The sequence below is a fragment of the Rhopalosiphum padi genome, chromosome 1 (assembly GCF_020882245.1).
Source record: "Rhopalosiphum padi isolate XX-2018 chromosome 1, ASM2088224v1, whole genome shotgun sequence".
NCBI lineage: Eukaryota > Metazoa > Arthropoda > Insecta > Hemiptera > Aphididae > Rhopalosiphum > Rhopalosiphum padi.
Window position 1 is genome coordinate 13,919,770 of NC_083597.1, and position 20,941 is coordinate 13,940,710.

The following is a 20,941-nucleotide window of genomic DNA, read 5'->3' on the forward strand; positions in this document are numbered from 1 at the left end:
CAGAATTACCCCCCCCCCCCTTAATAAAAAATATCTGGCGTCACCACTGCAACCTACCAGCTATAATTATATTTCGTTTAAATTCCTTTAACATAATTGTCTTGAAATACTGAGAACTTTTTGATAGAATTATTACATTACCTAAATTTTATGATCATGATGTTCATTACAATTAAACATTTAAATATTTACAAGTTAATATTAGGTTCAACATTCAAATCTTTATTAAATAAATATTAAAAAATGAAGATATAATATAATATAATACAGTAAATATATTATTGTAAGACATTATACCTTCGTTAAAAGTTAAAATTTTACAACCATAAAAATAATTATCAGTGTAAAATTATTAATTTTTTTTACTATTTTTTTAAATTGACTAAATGCAAAATATTTAAAATTGTAAAAAAATTTATAATTATAAATAATTATAAGCTAGTGACCATTACCCAATTTTCCTAATCAACTTAATCTAACTCAAATAGAATTAAAAGTGTATGTATACATCATTATATAGTATATCTGCCTAGATAGTAGGTTTAAAAAATATTTTTGACTCATTTCAAACATATTATTGGAGATAAAAATTATACATCCTATATATACTTACAATTAGCTAGTAAACAATGTGATCTTTTTAAAGGACTACATTCAACAAAACAAGTAATAATATTAATAAATATTAATTTATTTAAATAAAATACTTATCAATAATTAAAAAGTTAGTATGAATTATAAAGAAAAAGTCAAATTTAATATTTTAAATATAAAAATAATATTTCTATAAGTAATAAAAATAAATAAATATATTAATATTCTAAAATAATGTCATGTTAATACATTCAAAAACAATTTTTAAAATAAATATTAAGCATAAAACAAAATATAATAAGTTTGTATGACTAGAAGGCAGTGTTTCATATATTAAGACATTAAGTACAAAGATAAACCAAATAATACTTTTCTTTATAATTTAATACATATCAAATCTATACTAGTTGAATACCCTGTAAATATTATTTAATTCAAATTAGTTATACTTGAAATACTCATATTTTTAAATTAAAATATTGTATTATAACTTTTAAATTAACAAAAACAAAACATATTTTTTACAGAAAGAATATAGTGTGTTGCATTAAATTACAAAATATGAAAATGACTATATTATAATCAATTATAATTTATAAATAATTAGTAATACCACAATGCACAAAGTTATTATGGACATTAGACAATTTGACATTAAAATTATATGTGTTGGATCATTGTGATACACTGTATATACTCTATTAACGTTCATAAAGTATCAACTTATGTACAGGGACGTGACTTCACTATACAGCAGTCAACATACAGAGGGAATGACAAACAATCATTGTCTAAATGCTACTGAAGTTCCTTCTTAACATAAATAGAGTATAGTTGTTCAAATTGTATAGGTTACTTGTTAATAATAAAATAATTTTGAGGATGTATGTAATCTAATTCAAAAATTTATTCTTCTGCACAATCAGCTTTTTTTATAAGTTTTAAGCTTTCTGCTAGTTTCAAACATTTATTGGCCATTTCTTTAATATCTTTTTTCTTCTCGTCTTCCATTATTGAAAGTGCCATTAATACTTCCATGATATCAGTGGCAAAAATTTTTTCTGCAATTTCTTTGTCTGTACCTATTAAACTATGTGCAATAACCAAAGCTCTATGCTGCATTGCATTATTAGGATGTGCTAATAAAGCCTTTAAAGATTCTTCCCAATTGTTAAGCTTCATTAATTTTTGACAGCATTGTGTACTATTTGACACAGCTATTGCAACTGCGCCAGCAGCAGCTAATGATGTATCTTCATCCTCTTCTTCAGATAACAGAAATAACATTTTTAATTTGTCATTTTCACCCTCAATTATCTTTATGACATCGTGAGACATCATAAGATTGGTAAAACATTGGGCAGATGCTCTTCTAAGCATTTGGTGTTCTTCAAATAAATAACTCTCAATAAGTGGTAGACCACCAGTATCTAATATCTTTTTTCGCACTCTTTCATTCACAGATGCCATGTTACAAAGTGCCATCATTGCCTCAAAGTTCTCTAATGCTGTACAGTCCGGATGCAATAAACCAAGGAATGGTCGTACTGATTCTAGACAGCGTTGTTCTTTGAATGAGACTTCTGGATTGATGGAAATTCCTATTCTAGCTAGAGCCTGCGAAGCTTGTCTTTTGCCTTTGGATGTACCTGAATGAGCAAGTTCCAAGAGAGATTTTATACCCCCTAATTTAGCTACTTCACCCCTGATTTCTGGTAGGACACAAATAGCATTGAACAATCTTGAAATAAGTTCTTTGATATTTAAACTTTCTGTTTTAGACAGTTGTACAAGAACTGTGATAACACCATATTTACATAATAACATAATTCTCTTATTAACAAAATCAACATCATCTAATTCATGATCTTCTGGTACATGACATTTGGAGAATTTTGCAAGTTCAATCATTTCTGGAATAATCTCTTGTTTTTCATATGCATTACATAAATTGACAAATATTGACACTAGAGCATACATTGCTGATGTTTTCTCTGATTTAGCTAATCCCATTATGGCTATTAATGCTGCTTGATCTTCAACTAGTTTTTCTTTAACCTCAGCATCTAATGTTAAATAAGATAACCCTTCTACAGCCCATCTTTTTGTATCTGGATTGGTATCTGGATGTATTAAAAATCTACGGCAAGCTTCGGCTAATTTAAGAGTAGAGCCTTCCGAGAATGGACGGATAGAAGCATCACTTCCACCACTACTACCAAGTTTACATAATCCAACCAATGCACGGATGCGTATATCATCATCACCACTCTTATATAGATTTTTAAGTATTTGGGTACCTTGTTTTACAATTGGTGTGATCTTACTTTTCTTTGATGTAGCAGCAATAATACACTCGCATGCAATTTTTTGCTGTACCTTATCATTTGTTGTTGCCATTGTAAGAATCATTTCAATAATGCCTAAAAAAAATATATATATATATATTAATAGTTGAAATAAGAACATCAATATACTATAAAATTAATTAATAAAATATTCAAAACATACCATCTCTTGATATAATTGAATTTCCAACATCTATTGGCCCCATAAGCAATACTGTTATGGTTGAAATAGCTCGGACTTTAGATTCTATATCTGGATCTAAAAGCATTCTCTTCAGGAACTCGTCAATAGCACTCACATATTTTTCCCTAGATTTATCACAGGTCATGTTGTCATAAATTTTTGATAAGCAGACTGAAACATTAGTATGCGAATATTCAGTAATTTCCATTTTTGATTCATATCTAGTTTCAGTGAGTTCAGCAGCTACTTCCAACAATCTCTGTAATCCTTTCATATCAATTAAACGTTCAGCCCAATTTATATTGTTAAAATGAACATTTCTTGTTAATATTTCTATAATGGAATCTCTTGCAAACTTATTTATAGAATGTCGGTCCACAGAACATACTAAGCAAGTTAGAATAGCATCTATTTCTTTAGAATTCTTTGCACATTTTTCTTCATTTGGCGAACTATCTAATGTGTTGGCCATACCTGTTAAACTATTCAGTGCCTCTTGTATGATAAATGTAACACCATTTATTTCATTTTGATTTTCAGTATTTAACGCATCTATAAACCAAGGAACACCAAGTTCAACCAAAACTTGCTTGGTACGAGTTTCATCATTTTTGCACAGTTGGCCAACTATTCTTAAGGCATTTATTCGTACTTCAGTATTTTGCTCATTCTTTAAGAGACTTTTAATTTTGCTGACGATACCAAATTTTAACAAACCAACACTTCCACTACTTGATTCTTTAGATAAAACCAATAAATTTTTAATGGCTGTAGTACGTTTTTCTAAACACTCTTCAATTTTAAAAGCGTATTTGAACATACTTTCAATTTTATTAGATAGTTGAGCATTTTCTCTCACCTTCTCTTGTACAATTGGATGCAATCTCGACAAAACGGGCTGTATTTCTTTATTTGTCGGATCAGACGACAAACATTGCTTACCATCTATGTAGGCTTCTTCATACTTTCCAAGCTGTTCGTAAGCACAGCAACGACGGAATAATGCTTTCGGATCATTTGCTACTATGTCCAATGACGCACTACAATCACGGATTGCATTTTCAAACTCACCCAACTTGTTGTACACAGCAGCACGGTTTTTGTACAAAATTGATTTATCTCGAGTGCTTTCTTTCAGTAGATCCAACGCAGATGTGTAACATTGCAAAGCTTTTAGCCAGTTTCCAGTCTTAAATGCTGTATTACCTTGTTCTTTCAAAAGATTTGAGTCTTTTACAACGTCTGTCGACATTGTATATTACTAATAAATTTAAAACGTAAGCTGATTAAACACAATTTGTTCGGATTTAAAAAAATAAAACAGATGCACGAGCTTTGTAAAATTAAAAAATTTGGAAGTACGCCAAGAATAAAAGTTTTTATAGAACACTATAGAATATTCGGGAATTTAAAACAGTATATATTTTTTATTTAACATTCTTATCAGTTATTATTATTCAATAGGTCTTATCATTTATAAATAAAAATCCAAAATAATTTAATTATAATAACCATAGACATATATGTCTATGATAATAACTTAGTAATGTTATAATGGCTTTGACACAACCACCGAACAATACTGGTACGGGATATCACTATTCACTTTCATAGACGCCAATACAAATATACATATTTAATTAAAGTACCTAAAATAAACATATGATTTTTAAGTTTATAATATTATTATATTATCACTTGTTTTTTTATTATCATTGTTGTATTGTGATCATTCAAGATTCATTTACTTTTTCAAAGTTAGTGTAAAATATTTAGATGTACTTGATCTAGTTAATCTCTACTACAACGTTCAATAAAAACTAAAGAAGTTATAGGTTTATAATTTATCCAATAAGGGATAAAAACAGGTTTAGAATTTAAATTGGTAATGACTAATGACTAACAATGCTTCCAAAAATCCAATCTGCTTCATTATAATCATAAACTTAGGATTTAATAATAGTGTATGATTATTTATTGCAATACAAGGAAAATACTTTAGCAAACTAAATTATGTAGTGTAGAAAATAAAGAAAAAGCATCACTTACTCAAAGATGTTGGTATGTGTAACAAATTGTGAATATAGGTACCTCCATAATGTAAATTCAATTACTCAGGGATTAAAAATCAAAATGTATATGTATTATATAAATGATTAATGAGCATTCATTGCAAATTACTTCTTAATACATATACAAAACGAATCCAGCTTATAGTGAAATCCATTTAAATCTGAAATATAATTTGTTGGTTTTGGGAGTTGTGATTAATAAAGTTGAACTATACATAAAATGTTCAATTTTAGAGAATTTGAATAATTTATCAAGATTTAATGTTAGTATTGTTAAATAATAAATATCTTATAAATATTATAAAAAACTAGATTCTAGATTCAAACAATGAGTTAAAATGAATTACTACTGGATAATTTTTTTTCTTAAACCATTTTATTAAATTACACCAATTACTAGTATATTTTTTCAAAATGTCTTAGATATTAGGTAAATATTTAAAAAAAAAAACGCAAATCCTTATAAGTCATTCATTAGGAATAAAATTAAAAAAATATTTAAAAATACGATACCATCTGATCATTGTTGAGGTAACTATATAAAATCATAACAAGACACATTGCTTTTGAAGTAAAAGGGAAATACTATAGGACTACATAAAATTTACCTACAAACTAACTTACAATAAAGTTATTTACAATATTACTCACAAATATCCTTAACAATATTATCAAACTACCTTAATGCTATTGAGATGATACACTTTAAAATTTATGTTCTAAATTCAGTAACAAAAAATATATAAAATCGGAGAGCATTTCACAGTATTTTAATTCCTGGAAAATCTAATTTTAAAATAATTTAATTCTAATGATGAATACATCATTTAGTCTTATTATTTAATTTTCGATTCTAATTAACAAATTATAAAAACTGCCTTTAATTATACTTTAGCGTTAAAAAATGTGTGCGTTATGTAATTTACATTGAAAACCAAGTATCTGTACTCATTTAAAAGTAAAACTATAAATTAACAATTATAATTAATTACTTTACTTAGTATGTCTTACAGTTAAAATTATAAAGTATTATTAGTATTTATAAATACAAACAATATTATAAATCAATAAAATACCAGTCTAATATACTAAAGATATGGAAAATGTTATATTTTGCAAGCATAGAGATAGAAAATACTGGTAAATATTATAATTCAAGTGTTTGTCACGCCAAAATATAATTTGTTCTGATAGTTAATTATAATCAAAAATTAAGTTTTTCAATTCAGAAAATTAATATAAGTTTCTTTAAACACTAAAGTAGTAATTTAAGTAGTATTATATTTAAGTGCTAGAGGATAAAGATACAAAAGAGACTAGGTTAAGGAAAATATAAACTACAAAAGAAAATATAAATTATATGGTGGGATTTTAAATATTCACATTATAGAGAATACATAATATAATATAAATTATAAATATAAAAAATGATCTGTAAATCGTAATATTGACAAGGATGACTATGTTTTTTTTCATTTTTTTTTTTAATAAAAAATTAAACATTTTTATAAACAAAATGCTGTCGTCAGTTCTATCAAATTTCAGAAAAAATATTGAGAAATTACACGTTAATTTCAATCAAGGACTTTCCTGGACATTTTATGATGCAGGAATTTAAATTCATCCTTGAAATTAGATCATCATAATCCCATTGAAAGTGAAGGAATCTAAATTATAAACATTGCAATTTATACATTTTACTTATAAATTAGAAACATGTTCTTCTGTCTTTTCTGCATCAGCACCAAGATCTTGTTTTAATGCTTCAACGCATGATTTAGGTATCAAAGTACCTATAAAAATTAAATTTTATTAATACAACTACACTAATATTATAAAACTGTAGATATTAAATACATCAATATTACGTACCAACTATTTTTAATCCTTCTGCAGTCTTTAACCTAACAACTTGCATCTTGTGATGTGAACCTGTACGAGCTAACAACACATTTTCTATTCTACTCCATACACTCAATACTGATCCAGACAAAACATTATATGTACGACGCCTCAAACCTACTTCACAATCTTGACCAACTGTAACAAGTTTACAGTTGCCACGCCTAAACAAAATTATACATTTTTAAAAATTCTATTTAACTCAATATAAATATTCATAAATATATAAATGTAATTACCAATAAGCATGTGAACAAACAGTTTCAGATGAATCATACTGTTCTTTCCAGTGTTTTTCTGCTTTAGATGACTCCACTTTAAAATATTTCTTTTCAAGTTCACTTAATGATTCTTGCCTTAACTAAACAAATAACAATAATCAATATTTAAAATTTGAACAAATTTAATTTTACTTATTGAATAAAAAATTTATAAATGAAAATATCTAGTTATTTTTGATTTATTTTACCTGTAATCCAGTATTTGGACGGAATATAGTAAACATAATATCTTTCTTAGAGGGTGTTTTTGTTGTTTCGCCTTTTTTATTAGCACTATTGTCAGCCAACAAAGCAAGTACTGCTGTGCTTTTATTGTTTCTTATCTAAATGTTATGTTAGTATTAATACAATATTTAAAAAATATATAAATCAATTCTTACCTGATGTGAAAGATAATATCCTTCAGTAGGTGCTTTGGCTTCATTACACCTTTCAATAGATTCATCCCAACTCATACCTCTTTCGACATGTACAATATGAAGCTCAGTGGTAGCTTGACCAGTGGCATGTTTTCTAAGGAACGTATACATTTTTACTCGTTTTACATTTTCTCCGGCAGTACCCAAATCTAAAAAAAAATATTAATATGGAATAAATGTTATTAAATTCTAATAATTACATACCTAAGATTCCCAAATCAAAGCGACCAGACTTTTTTGCTTGTGTAATAATATGGTGTAGTACATCAGTGAAATATTTAAACAGTCTGTTTTGAAGCTCAACTGGCATGCCAAGGATACGGTTTAGGAACTTGCTTATGTTGTTGTAATCCTTGTCTAATGTTAAATTACCAGGACTCGCTTCATTATTGATAATCATACCAACACCAACAAGAGCACCACCGACATCTAAAGGAATAAAACAATGTTGTTCATTTTAACTGAATTAAATCAAGTAAAATTCTGTACTAAATGTCTTTCGAAATATTTAAAGAGAGTCACAAAAATTGTGAATAACGGTGCAAAATATATTTTATATAAAATATATAAGCTACGGTAAGGCATTCTAATATGCACAAATCTCTTTTAAAGTAATAAAAAAAACAACAAGAAACTCTCGCTTCTGCTTATCATGTTTATTTTGGAGGGGAGAAGAACAATTTCTTTTTCAGAATAGTCAAGACTTAAAAAATGTTTTTTTTTTTTTTATTAAATATAGCATTAAGATATTTAGGGATGCTATTTCCCACCTCCTAAATTACATGTCTATCAACATTTTTGGGAAGTGAGGGGGTATCTTAGTACCTCTTTACTCTGCTAACCAACTCATAATTTACTCATTTCAATTTCGATTTTTATGTATTGACATCTTTTGAACATTCAGAATATAATTTAAATATGTCATTCAAAAAATTAAAAACTAAAAGAATATATTTATTATTTTAAATAATACTTAATTTTGATTGCTAATTATTTGAAAAAGATATTTTTCAAAGAGTTTATGGATTTTGCCATAAGTGCTGTTTGATTAAATAATCAACATGAATAACAACAAAATAATAATGAGTATGATCACAAATATTATTGAAGATAATACAAAATGTTAAATTAACAGTGTCTGTTAACATTTAGCAAGAAGTAAATAGTAACTTTTATTTATTAATTACAATTTTTAAACAATTTATTACCTTCAAAGAAGTGTCCTTTATAATCTTCTGGGGGTGGTACTATAGGACTCTCATAACCAATAATAGTTTTCATTGTGGTTTCTAAAGCAGCTCGGCCATATTTATTATCAATGTTAAATTTTGATAAATCACGTGTTTCAGTTGCTCTTCTATCACCATGAGTAAGAGCACCCTAAATTATTGCAACAATAAGTAATTAATACATTTACCTATAATATAAATTATTTCTATTAATTTGTACTTACAAGACTTTCTAGTCGTTTTGCCACTATAGATGCAAAACGTCTTTCCCCAGCTAAATCAGATATTAGGAAAATATACTCTGGAGCATTAACTTGATTAGAACGATGAGAACGACCAAATTGCTGAATAGCCCTATCAGCACTCCAAGGTAATTCTAAAGTAATGTGTACTCTACGGCGTTGATTTCGGGCCCTTCGATCACTTTGTAATGATATACCAGAACTAGCAGCTTCTGATATGATAGCTACATCTTTTTCACCATCCATAAACCTTTGTTTTTCTATTGTAATTTAAATAGAAAAAATATATTTAAATAAAAAATATTGATGGGTATTATTAATGTAGTGGAAGTTTAAGCATTAGTGTTTTCATGTAGTCAATTTCAAAATTATCAGAGTAATTGAAATCACAATTATAATTAAAAATTTAATGCAGACAAAAACTGAACTGTATCTTTAGTATGTATTTGTAATGAAAATATTGGGGATATTTTAAGTTTTTACATTTATTTTTCTATAAAAAGGTACTAAGTGAAGTACTTGTATATGAGGAAAAAAAAATACTTGAACTCAACTCAGACATTTTTTTTAAATCTAATAAATTTAATCTGTCTTGCTTGCATGTGCGAATTTCCTTAATATAATTTGTAACATAAAAATAACTGATTTGCTCAAAAAAGTATTTTCTCCACACTTATAGTTTCTTATAATGAATGAATTAAAAATAAATTTATCAATTAACGGTCATTTTTTTGTTCTGCTTAGAAAACATTGCGTTCCAAAAATAATTATTTGCGTCGTATGGGCAAATCACTTTACGGGTAAATAACTGTGTTAGAATTATTAATGTATATAAAAAAAAATTAAATACAAAAGTTAAATATATATAAGTATAATTATTAACTTAATTTAACATATTTCAAAAATTTAAATTATTTATTAAATAACGTACCTAATCAATAACAGAGTACGAAACAAATACATTACATGCTTTTACACAGCTAGTTTAGAAATTTAATTTTGCATATAAATGCATATTTTTGTTTTTAGAGCATATTTAACACTTTTATACACAATTGTATAGATAGATAGATAACGATCTAACTTCATACACCATACCTACGACATCATCACCACAGTGAGCCACAAGCACTATGCGGGCTTTTATTCAATTAGGATTTATTTAATTATTTTGAATGATTTTACATGCTTCTTATTTTATTAATAATTTTAAATAAATTTACTAAAAAAATTTTTAAGTGCATATTTTAAATGCATAAGTGCTTACACATATTTAGAGCTACAAGTCCTCTGCCCTATAGTATTCACTAATTTATAAATAATATTAATTAATAACGAAATGTTTACCAATAACATTTAATGTTTCCAAAGGGGCATCCACTTCAGAACGAGATTCATATTGTATTCCACCATCTGTCTGAACCACTCGACCTTTCCTTCCTGTCATCTAATTTTATACATAAAAATAATTTAAAAAATTGAAAATCAATACATTAATCTTTATAAGTATTTACTTCAGCCACATTTTCAGGCCCACCAAGTTCATCGATTAGCTGATCGAGAGTATTTGGTGGTAATTTATCTCCTAATCTTTCAATTCTTTCCATCAATTCTTCTTTCATACTACAAGCACGATCAATAGCATCTTTCTGGTGACTATTATTAGCCATACTTGATTTTAATACAATCTGATGAATCTTGTCTTTTGCTGTTTGTTTCTTTTTTGCAGGAACTTTATTTTTACGTTTTTTTGCTCTACCCGCAGCCCAAGGTTCTAAAGTAAAATGTATACTTTATAATTTTATTAATGTAAAAGCAACAATAATAATAATTAATTTACCATCACTATCAGTATCATCTTCACCAAATGGATTAAAGTCGCTACTCGCTTCAGAATCATCACTATGTTCTTCGCTAATTTCAGACTCAGATTCTGACATTTTAAAATCTGAATCATCATTATCAGATTTTGAATCGGAATCACTAGAATCTTTGGCACGTTTTACATGTCTTGAAGATGCTTGTCGGCCTAATTTTTAAATCATAAAAATTATAATTAGTTTAGCAAACTAAGAAAATAAAATATTAATACTCAAATAAAAAAATTAATACCTGATTTTCTTTTTTCTCCATTTCCGCTAGAACTACTAGGTCCCTGAGAGTCACCATTATGATGTTTGGAATGCTTTAATTCAATACCAACATTTCCTAAGAGTTTTTTTATTCTATTACGGTCTGGCGCAGGAAAATGTTTTTCAACTAAAGACTGTAAAACACCTCTAAAATAAAAATGCATATATATATATATATATTAGTTATAACTTTTAACTGAAATAAAAAACATATAATTATACAAGAGGAACCTCTGGTGGCAGTTTTTGCACATGGTTGAAGAATGGGTATATAATGGGTGCAATGTTGGTGTCGGTATGCGACGAGTGTTTTGCTCTCAGAAACATCCCCCTTTAATTTTTTTCCAACAACTACAAAGCTAATAATTTGTAAGATTACCACAGTAAAATGAATTTTGGAAAAGGTCAATTAGTGTAAACAAAAGATTAAACTAAGATATGGATTGACCAGAAGGTTCTTCTAATATGGAGTTTCATAAAAAAAATGTATTGTTTACTTTGCAGTGGATACAAAATCAGTTAACTCTCCATCATCTTTTTCAAGTTGTTCAAGAGTTCGGGCTTCCCCAGTAGATTGTAATCCAATAATTACGCATTTTCCATGTTTTATTGCTTCTCTATAAAATTAAATAAATTAATAATTCAAAATAATAATAAAAACATTTTTTAGTATAATATACCTAGCCACTTCAACTGCATGTTTAACTTTGGCTGCAATACATAAATATTTAAAAAATCTTTGATGGGATGACCAAAACTGACCCCACATAGTTTTTCTCATCCGATTTTCAGCATCAATTAGTTCAGCTGCTTCTTGAAACATATGCATTGCATCTACCCACTAAAAAATATTCATGTATTTATGTATGGAACTTGAAACTTTTAGTATTACCATATTTATTTGTAGTATATCATGAATAAATCCAAAACGAGCTTTAAATCTGTATACTCTTATAAATAAGTAATATATTCTTAAAAATTATTATATATTATCATTGTTTGTTATTTATTTTATTACCATTAATAGTTATAAATAAAAAAATAATTAGAATAACAAAAATTAAAATTAAAATACTTGTTCCACGCTTTTCAGGAATGCATTAAATTTGTCGATAATAAAGATATAAATTGGGTAATATGTCAAGCGTTCCATAATTATAATCAAAAACAACTATCTCATAAAACTATTCTTTTTTAACTTTACTTTATAACAATGTTAAGATTATCATACATTTCTATAATAATAATGATATCAAAGCTAAAATAACAATAACATTTAGTCAACTCAAATAGATCTATTAGCCTTTTACCAACATGTGGCCAACTATTAAAAAAACTTTTTTAAAAAGACTCCACCAACCCAAATTTATTGTTGATACGGCACATGATGTATACTTTGCAAATTGCCTGGAAAATTAACATAATAATATACTAACCTCATATCCCCGAAATCAGTGTCGTAATTACGGGGGGGGAGATAGTCCCCTACCCAAGTGCTGTATTTATATACTGTTGTCTTATAAAATACAAATTACTAAAAAAAAAAGTTTTAAATGTTTAGTTATATTACTGTATTACCAAAATAAATGTTAAATAATGGTTTTAATTTTTATAGTTTTGTCGTTATATTTATTATCTATTTATTTATAACTTTATAAACATAAGAGCGTCCGTTGGTCGTCATACGCCGAGCAATTTTTAGTTATTAGAGTGCCTATTTACCATCAACAATCTACACAGACAATGGACACAACGTATATAGTGCAGTTTACGATAAATCGACTGATCTAGGAATCTACATTTATTATATTATACATACCTTAGAAATAATATAACAGAGGTGACACATTATTTTAAACTAAAATTTAATATTTATTATTATGTTGGATCGTCTAAATCAGTGTTTCCCAACTGGTGTTCCATAAAATCTAAGGGTTCCGTGGGAAATTTGGAAAAATATAAATTAATTAATAATATTTTTGATTTGAATTATGATTTTAACATAGAATAGCACCAAAAATTATATGGGATTCCACAAAACGTTCAAGCTCCTGCAAAGGTTCCGTGAGTAAAAAAAGTTGGGAAACGCTGGTCTAAATGATCTACCAATGTTGACCATTCATAATAATACTGAACTAGAAAATTATGAAATACTTGACATATTGGGGCAAAAACCAAGAAAATTGGAAATTGTGTTATAATAATATAATGTAATAAAAAAATGGTTTGTTTAATATCATATATTTTTAAAATACATTATGTTGAAAAATAAATTAGTAGTAAGGTCCCCTCCCCCCACAGGTTTATGGTTACAAAATATTCATATCCCCTCTCATAAAACATTTATAATTACGCCACTGTCAGAAATTAATTCCTATATACACCACTGGGTATAGATAAGATAAATTTACTAAATGATTCCCCACACTAAAAATACTAGCCTTTCAATATTATAACAGATTACAAGACAAATTTATTAAACAAAGTATTGTTTTATCTTCCAAATGTTAATGAATATTCTTATTAATATTTCTTTCTAATAAATATAGAAATATCTAATAAGGCTTAAAAAAAATAGGTAAGGGACCTTCACAAAATTAATATGGTTACTTTACTCTTAAAAAAAAATAAAATCAGAGGTGCTTTTAAAGTTTTGGTGCGTGGAGTGGAATGGATGGCAAAATGTTTGTCCACTTCCCTGCTTGTCTAAACTTTAAATATGTATAACTCAGCAATCTATGCTAATAGTAGCATTAAGTAAATTAAATGAATATGAACGAAAGAAAAATATAAAATAAATATATATATATATATATGAAAACATGAGAAAGAAGGCAACCCATTCAATACTTATAAGCACTAATAATAAGTTATAGCACTAAAAAAATTAATTTTTAGCGCTTAAATATGCACATAAAAACATTAATATCAGCGCTATAAATAGCACTAAAAATTGGAAAATATGCAAAATAAAATTTTCAACAAATTTTTTTAAACATGATATTTCAGATATATTTAATTTTACAGATTTTTAATGTTTTTCATAGAAAATGATGGTAGGTATCGATAGGTTAAGGTTAGGTTATCGTTATCAGAAACGAACGAAATTGTCCGATTTAATCGACGATAACATCGGTCTAAGGCCGTTTATTTCGGATGTTTATCATCTTAAAATAAAAAAAATTTTTTTCGTTCACATACTTGTAGGCGGCTGTTTGGTAGGTTAACTAAATTTAGTTTTTAAAAATATGCCCATAAACAGCATTTATAACTCTAAATTAGCAATATAGTTCCTATAATATGTATTTATGTGAAAATATACCCAAAAATAGCACTAAAAACCTTAAATTAGCAAAATAGCTGTAAAAACCGTAAATATGCAAAAAATAGCAAAATAAAATTTCGTGTATGACATCAGAGAAGTGTGAAACATATTTGTATCTTACTTTGGATGTTCTAGGACAAACTAAGAAAAATATGCATTTGCTAGAACTTCCGAGCCTTGCTTATAAGTTATAACTCATAAACTACTCGCCATAAATTAGATTTTTATATATCAAAATACTCGGAAAATTATTCTGTTTTGGAATATGAAATTAAAACTATTTTGTCATTAAAAAAAGAAAAAATCTTAAAAATATAATTTTTTTAATAAAAATGTTTTTTTTAAAAAACTTGAAACTATGTAAAAAATATATTTTTAAAAACATGAATACTTTTTGAAATAATGAGTGTTTTATGATAAAAGAATTGTCCTGTATAAAATAATAATAAAGGATTTAAACAGCAACATAATACTATACTGTCACAGTGATTACACGACATGCACTCGCTGGAAGGTTAATAAAATAATATTGCAAATAACGTTCAAAGTTTTTTGCGGACCATCTAAATTTTCTCGCGGACCACCGGTTGGCGACCGCTGTATAAAACAAATATAATTGAAATTTACTTTTAACTTACCAATTTTACAGCATTATCATATACATTAGTAAACTCTGGTGATAATGGTACTTCATCTATTTTAAAAGACACTCCATGAAAACTTAACTGTCTAGCAATATACATTCCTCTGAGCTTCATATCCATTGCAACTATTTCCATAGCACCAACACCACTAAAGTAAATTATAATTATCAGAACAGTAAATTAATATTGACACTAATTTCTTTGAAAAAAAAAATTAATTACCGTTTTTCAACTGCATTAATAAAATCAAGAAACTCTGGAAATGTTGTACCTTGACCCCACATACCTAAACGCACCATATAAGCCATATTTCGAGGTTCTGAAGCACCGGTAGCTGAAGCATAAACTACTCGAGCATTGGGCAATTTATTTTGTAACTCAAGTACTGTTAAACCAGTTTTTGTTGGTTTTGTAGAGCCAGTTGGACAAAGATTTTTTGCTCGGTGGCACTCATCAAAAACAATCTTACATTAAGAATTAAGGAATAGATATATTTAAACAAATTAATTTGATATACATTATATAAGTAATGCATAAAATAAAAATCAAAATTTTTTAAAAAGGATACAACTCCATCAAAATCATCACCACACCAATTTAACAATTGCTTCAAGCGACTTTTGTATTTGCCACCACCACTTGACTCACCAATGAGAGCTGAATAAGTAGAGAATATAACTCCTCTAGATACATTACCGTTTGTTGGACAATTAATTTTGGCATATTTAAACTACAACAAATATTAAAACATAATTTCAGTCATAAAATAATCTTAAAAAGTAACAAAGGTACCTTATTTAGAGAATACACTTTAATATTTGTTGTTCCAATATCTGCTAAATCACGTTCAGCATCAAATTTTAAGTCATTAGATACTGATACCCAAATGGCTTTCTTGCGACCTTTTACAAAGTTCTCAAATATTAAACCCGCAATTGTTCGACCTTTTCCAACACCAGCTCCATCCCCAATAAGAAAACCAGCTCTTGAACCATCAGGTAAAATATGTTCATGCTGTTGGCATGTATAAGTAATAGCTTCTAACTGAAGAGCCGAAAGAGATCCAGAATTTATGGTTTCCACTGGAATTGATAATTCATACTTCACATCTGCAGGCTCAACACTTGACAAGGATGCTGTTTCCACTACTGGATCAGGATGTTTCTTACCCAGTTTCACTAAAAATTGTTATCATCGATATTAATATTTTAATTATTAGTATTAGATTTAATTTATAGTATTTACATTTGGAAGGCATATAATCAGCATATGTCTCAGCAACTCCCATATCCTCATCCTCATTTTCTTCTTCATCTTCACCAGTACGCCCACCACTAGACATCTATAATAATTGATAAAATAAAATTGTTGAAACTTAAATTATAATAGAAATTACTATTACTCAAAACAATTTTAACTTCCTCTCAAGCTTATATATATATTGTGTAGATAATTACATAAAAGTACCTTTTAAAGATAAATTACATTATTTATTAATAACTTGACAGATAAAACACTAAACACTTTATTTTGATAACTCAAATGTACCATTTATGAAAAAAAATATAAAAAACAGCCAAAGAATTTTTTTTTTTAAATGTCAACAATTTATCTATTAAGTAATCATAAATAATAATTATTTATGCATTATAATAAAGAAAACAATTATAATTACCTTATTATTCATTGTTTGATTGAACCAATAAGGATTAACATTTTTAGGTCCCATTGGAAAACTTTGTTGGGTAAATGGTTGTTGCATGATATTTTGTAATAGCATCGATGCAGCAGGTCCTCCTGAACTAAGCAGTTGTGATATTATGGCAGCATTATTCCCACCGTTGCTCATTAATGCTTGTAAAAGAAAATTTGTAGCAGCATTTCCATCCATCATTCCAGCTGATCCAACACCACCCATACCTAAACACAAAAAGATAATTGATTACCTTTAAGAAGAATGTTTCAAATAAATATGGATTTACTTATCTAGTAAATAATAAAACATACTACATAAAATTAATAATTATTAAAAAAAATATACCTAAACTATGTTTTAATTATTACCTTGTAAAAATTGAGCTTGATTTATATTAGGAGGCATCATTCCTGGATAAGGCATATTTTGAGGGAACATCATATTATTCATATTTGAAGAACCTTGTGCCAAATTCATGAAAGGATTTCCCATCATGGCACCCATCCAATTATTCATACCACCTATATTTTTGGGATAACCTAAAATAAATGTTTTATTTAATTTATATTATTAATTATAATGAAATTTCAATAATTATTCTAATAACTAAAAATATATTGTGTAGCACAAAAAAAAAAATATAGTCAAACTTAACATTAAATATTATCAAATTAATAATATTTTCACCACAAATTACATATCACAATACCAAGACTACAAATTATATTAAAATAAATGAACATATAAAGAAAAAATTTTTTTTATCAAAGATTATTTTAAATGATTAGAGAAATTTAACTTAGAATTTCAAAATAATGAGTTAAAACCAAATCTTTTTACATAGCCAAATTGCAAGATTTTGTTTTGATGATTTGTGATCATTACTTTATAAAAGAATATAATTGAATACTACTAAATATGAAAAAAAAAAGAATCTATAAAAGTTTAAGTATTAACTAAATTACTGTTCTTAAACTTCTAAATGAAAGTATTGTAACACTTATAATCTAAAGAGTAATACTATAATACAATATTGTAAAATAGATACTTTTTTTTGTTTCACTCTGAATCTATTATAAGAGTATGGTTCATATCTACTACACGGAATTATATTTAAAATACTAATTATTACCCATATTATTTGCATTCATTTTAGATGTTGGCTCTAAAGGTTTGGTTAAATTAGTATTAATACTGGTACTAGGCGGTTTTTCATCTACAAAAGTTGACTTAATAGTTGCTGCAGTTGCCAAGTCTTTTCCTCCACCTGATAATAAAATTCAACAATTATTTTTCTTATACAATTTAAAACATATCATAATTTTATCTTATCAAATAAATAAATACAATAATATAGTAAATTTATAATTTATACATTTTATCTTAACCTCGAGTAAAAATGCTTAAATAATATGATAGAATTATGTTAATACTCAATAAATAGTTTCTTTTATAAGCAACATTATATATTTTTAATTTAATTTTGTTAATATTAATATTAAACTGCAACAAGAAAAACATTAATGTCCCAAAAGGTATTTTTAGTATTAATTATTCATTTCATTGTTAAATATGTATGATAAAAATAAGTAATTTATTATTCCTGACTAACTTCTATATATATAAAAAAAACCTTGGATTTGTTTTTTGTATTATTAAAATTTTCCAAAAAGTTAGAGAAACTATTATTTTTATTACTAATTGTATAAATATTCATTTTAATTATAGTGAACTTGTATATAAATTATTAAACAATAAAAATTTTACATGAACAATTGTTATTAACAGTCTAATAGAATATACCAATATTGGCATAAAAATTAGTATCCAACATTTTTATTATAGAATTATTAATAATTAAGAAAGTATATCAATACAAGTTTTCTTTTTTAAATCAATTTACAACCCACTAAATAACTATGTAAAAAATGCTTTATACATAAAATAGTTATAACAATAGAATTTATTTCCAGCTATCAATATCATATTTAAAATAAATTTAATTTGACTTGAAATATGAAAACCATTTATTGATAAGCTACCAAAAATGTTGTTGTAAATATCTACAAGTTTGAAAAAATAAAAATAATATTAAAACTACAATTGGACTATAAGGACTTAAGTGAAAAAAAAACGTTTATAGATTAATAAAAATTATAAAATATAATAGTGGTCTCAAGCTTGACAATATTATTAAAGAATTGGATGTTCTAAATTCTAATAAATCAAATAGAATTATTCAGTTATAAATCATTTTATTTATTGATAAGGTTTGATGTAAAGGTGCTTATTTTTCAATGTTGTTTAATAACAAATGAATAATAGTATGTTAGAAATGAAGCAAAGTGATATTTGCTGAATAAAATATAAAGATAACTTATTTCAGATTGATTTTGTTTTAAAGCAAATAACATATTACACTACTATTTGTTTAAGTTTAATTATACAATTAAAATTAGTGATTAGGTTTAAGAGTTTAAATAAGTAAAATGCTATCACAATATATATTATGACTTAGTGTTTGTTGAGCACAAACTAATGATGTTTATTTTTGATTATAAGAATAATTACTGTTTTGATAAGGATGTTATACCTGAATTCAATGGACCAATAGGGAGAAAAAGTTTCATAAAAAATAAAATAATAAGGAAAGTTTGAAATTGTTTTATTGACATTTAACAAAAAAATTTTAAAGAAGTAAATGAACATCCGGGGATGGTTGCAATGTTATCTAATTACCCGGAACTTCAGTTTTGTCTGGATCATCGTCATCATCGAAATCACTTCCCGAATCTGGATTCTTCTCCACTTTCACAATCGTATCTTTGGACGCCTAAAAAATCCAATGTCGTATTTCAATATTTTAGCAAAACCTATTTGGTGTAGAATTAACAATAAGGAAAAATATTCTTGAGGAATCTATGAAAACAGAAATGCGATTACGAGATCATTATAACACAGATATTGGGATTTTGCTATGAAAATTTGAGCAGGTATCACAGTAAAACGCAGATATATAGTCTTAGTAGGTACCATAATATTACTACTAGAGGAATGCGTCGTAGTGGCGTTAGTCAGCCGTCGCTCAGAACGGCGGACATACGTGAGCCCGAAAACTTAACTTTTGCTGGCCGCCGAGCTTGGGACAAAACGTACGTGCTCGCCGGCCAGCGAGTTCACGGGCAGCATTTACTAACCATATTATCGGACGGGTCCATAGGGCACGGAGACGCGGCTGGCAATGGTTCACGGAGGGGTGGCCAGAGTACGAGATTTCGGCGGCGTCGGCGTCGGTAAGTATTGATTATCCGCGGTGGATCATAATAAAAAATCCGGCTGCAAGCTTATTGGTGGAACCGCCCCGGGACGGTACGGGGAACTTTGTGTCGGACAACGAACAGTACGAACCGGGCAACTTGGCCGGGTAAACGAGTTGCGATGCGCACGTCGCGTTCGTTTGTACGGCGAGAACCGCGGTTGTTGTTGTTGTGGTGGTGTTTACAAATTTCGGGGGCTCCCGGGGAAAAAAAATATAAACTTCAACTTATTCGGTTGTGGGACAAAAGAATACAGGTTAGAATCAATACAATAGTTTCGCCGGAAAGAGAAAAACAACGCAGGCTGCCAGATGCTGCGAACAACACGACGCCCGCTTCTGGGTGCCGACAGTAAAGTTAGTAGCCGCACGCAATAATATTACGTTATTATATATGTGTATACCATATATTATATATAAGATAATATGTAATATGTGTAAATATATGTGTTATGGTACGCATTTCGAAGCTCCCGGAAAATCGTCAAAATATATTGTACGATCTGGTCACCCAACGACTGCAGCGGGAAACCTCCAAGAAAAATGTCCTAAGCATT

General features: G+C 27.5%; 2 protein-coding genes across 3 annotated transcripts; both read right to left on the minus strand.

Annotated features, from left to right (window-relative positions):
- Nucleotides 1–670: 670 nt before the first annotated feature.
- On the minus strand, nt 671–4,616 carry LOC132918283 (protein unc-45 homolog A). Its single transcript, XM_060979439.1, has 2 exons — nt 3,106–4,616; nt 671–3,017 (listed from the first exon to the last, which is right to left on the minus strand). The coding sequence occupies exons 1-2, from the start codon at nt 4,376–4,378 to the stop codon at nt 1,501–1,503; spliced, it is 2,790 nt and encodes a 929-aa protein (XP_060835422.1). The 5' UTR covers nt 4,379–4,616; the 3' UTR covers nt 671–1,500.
- A 939-nt stretch (nt 4,617–5,555) lies between these two features.
- Nucleotides 5,556–20,697, minus strand: LOC132918282 (protein strawberry notch). Of its 2 annotated transcripts, none has more exons than XM_060979437.1 (24): nt 20,266–20,697; nt 19,808–19,901; nt 18,201–18,335; nt 17,437–17,607; nt 17,048–17,292; nt 16,618–16,714; nt 16,165–16,550; nt 15,941–16,102; nt 15,595–15,836; nt 15,367–15,520; nt 12,084–12,244; nt 11,901–12,020; nt 11,384–11,550; nt 11,112–11,300; nt 10,786–11,045; nt 10,619–10,718; nt 9,254–9,531; nt 9,009–9,180; nt 8,005–8,229; nt 7,762–7,949; nt 7,570–7,704; nt 7,340–7,461; nt 7,071–7,264; nt 5,556–6,991 (listed from the first exon to the last, which is right to left on the minus strand). In XM_060979437.1, the coding sequence occupies exons 1-24, from the start codon at nt 20,284–20,286 to the stop codon at nt 6,900–6,902; spliced, it is 4,110 nt and encodes a 1,369-aa protein (XP_060835420.1). In that variant the 5' UTR covers nt 20,287–20,697; the 3' UTR covers nt 5,556–6,899. The 2 variants fall into 2 exon arrangements, with proteins under 2 accessions (XP_060835420.1, XP_060835421.1); XM_060979438.1 differs by lacking the exon at nt 20,266–20,697 and adding an exon at nt 20,102–20,251.
- Nucleotides 20,698–20,941: the final 244 nt, after the last annotated feature.

Coding starts and splice junctions, on each gene's coding strand:
- LOC132918282 (XM_060979437.1), bottom strand. CDS start 20,286: ATGGACCCGTCCGATAATATG. Junction 9,532..10,618: donor GGAAACATTAAATGTTATTG/GTAAACATTTCG, acceptor AAATTACAATAG/AAAAACAAAGGTTTATGGAT. Junction 7,950..8,004: donor CTTTGATTTGGGAATCTTAG/GTATGTAATTAT, acceptor ATTTTTTTTTAG/ATTTGGGTACTGCCGGAGAA.
- LOC132918283 (XM_060979439.1), bottom strand. CDS start 4,378: ATGTCGACAGACGTTGTAAAAGACTCAAATCTTTTGAAAGAACAAGGT. Junction 3,018..3,105: donor TTCAATTATATCAAGAGATG/GTATGTTTTGAA, acceptor TATTTTTTTTAG/GCATTATTGAAATGATTCTT.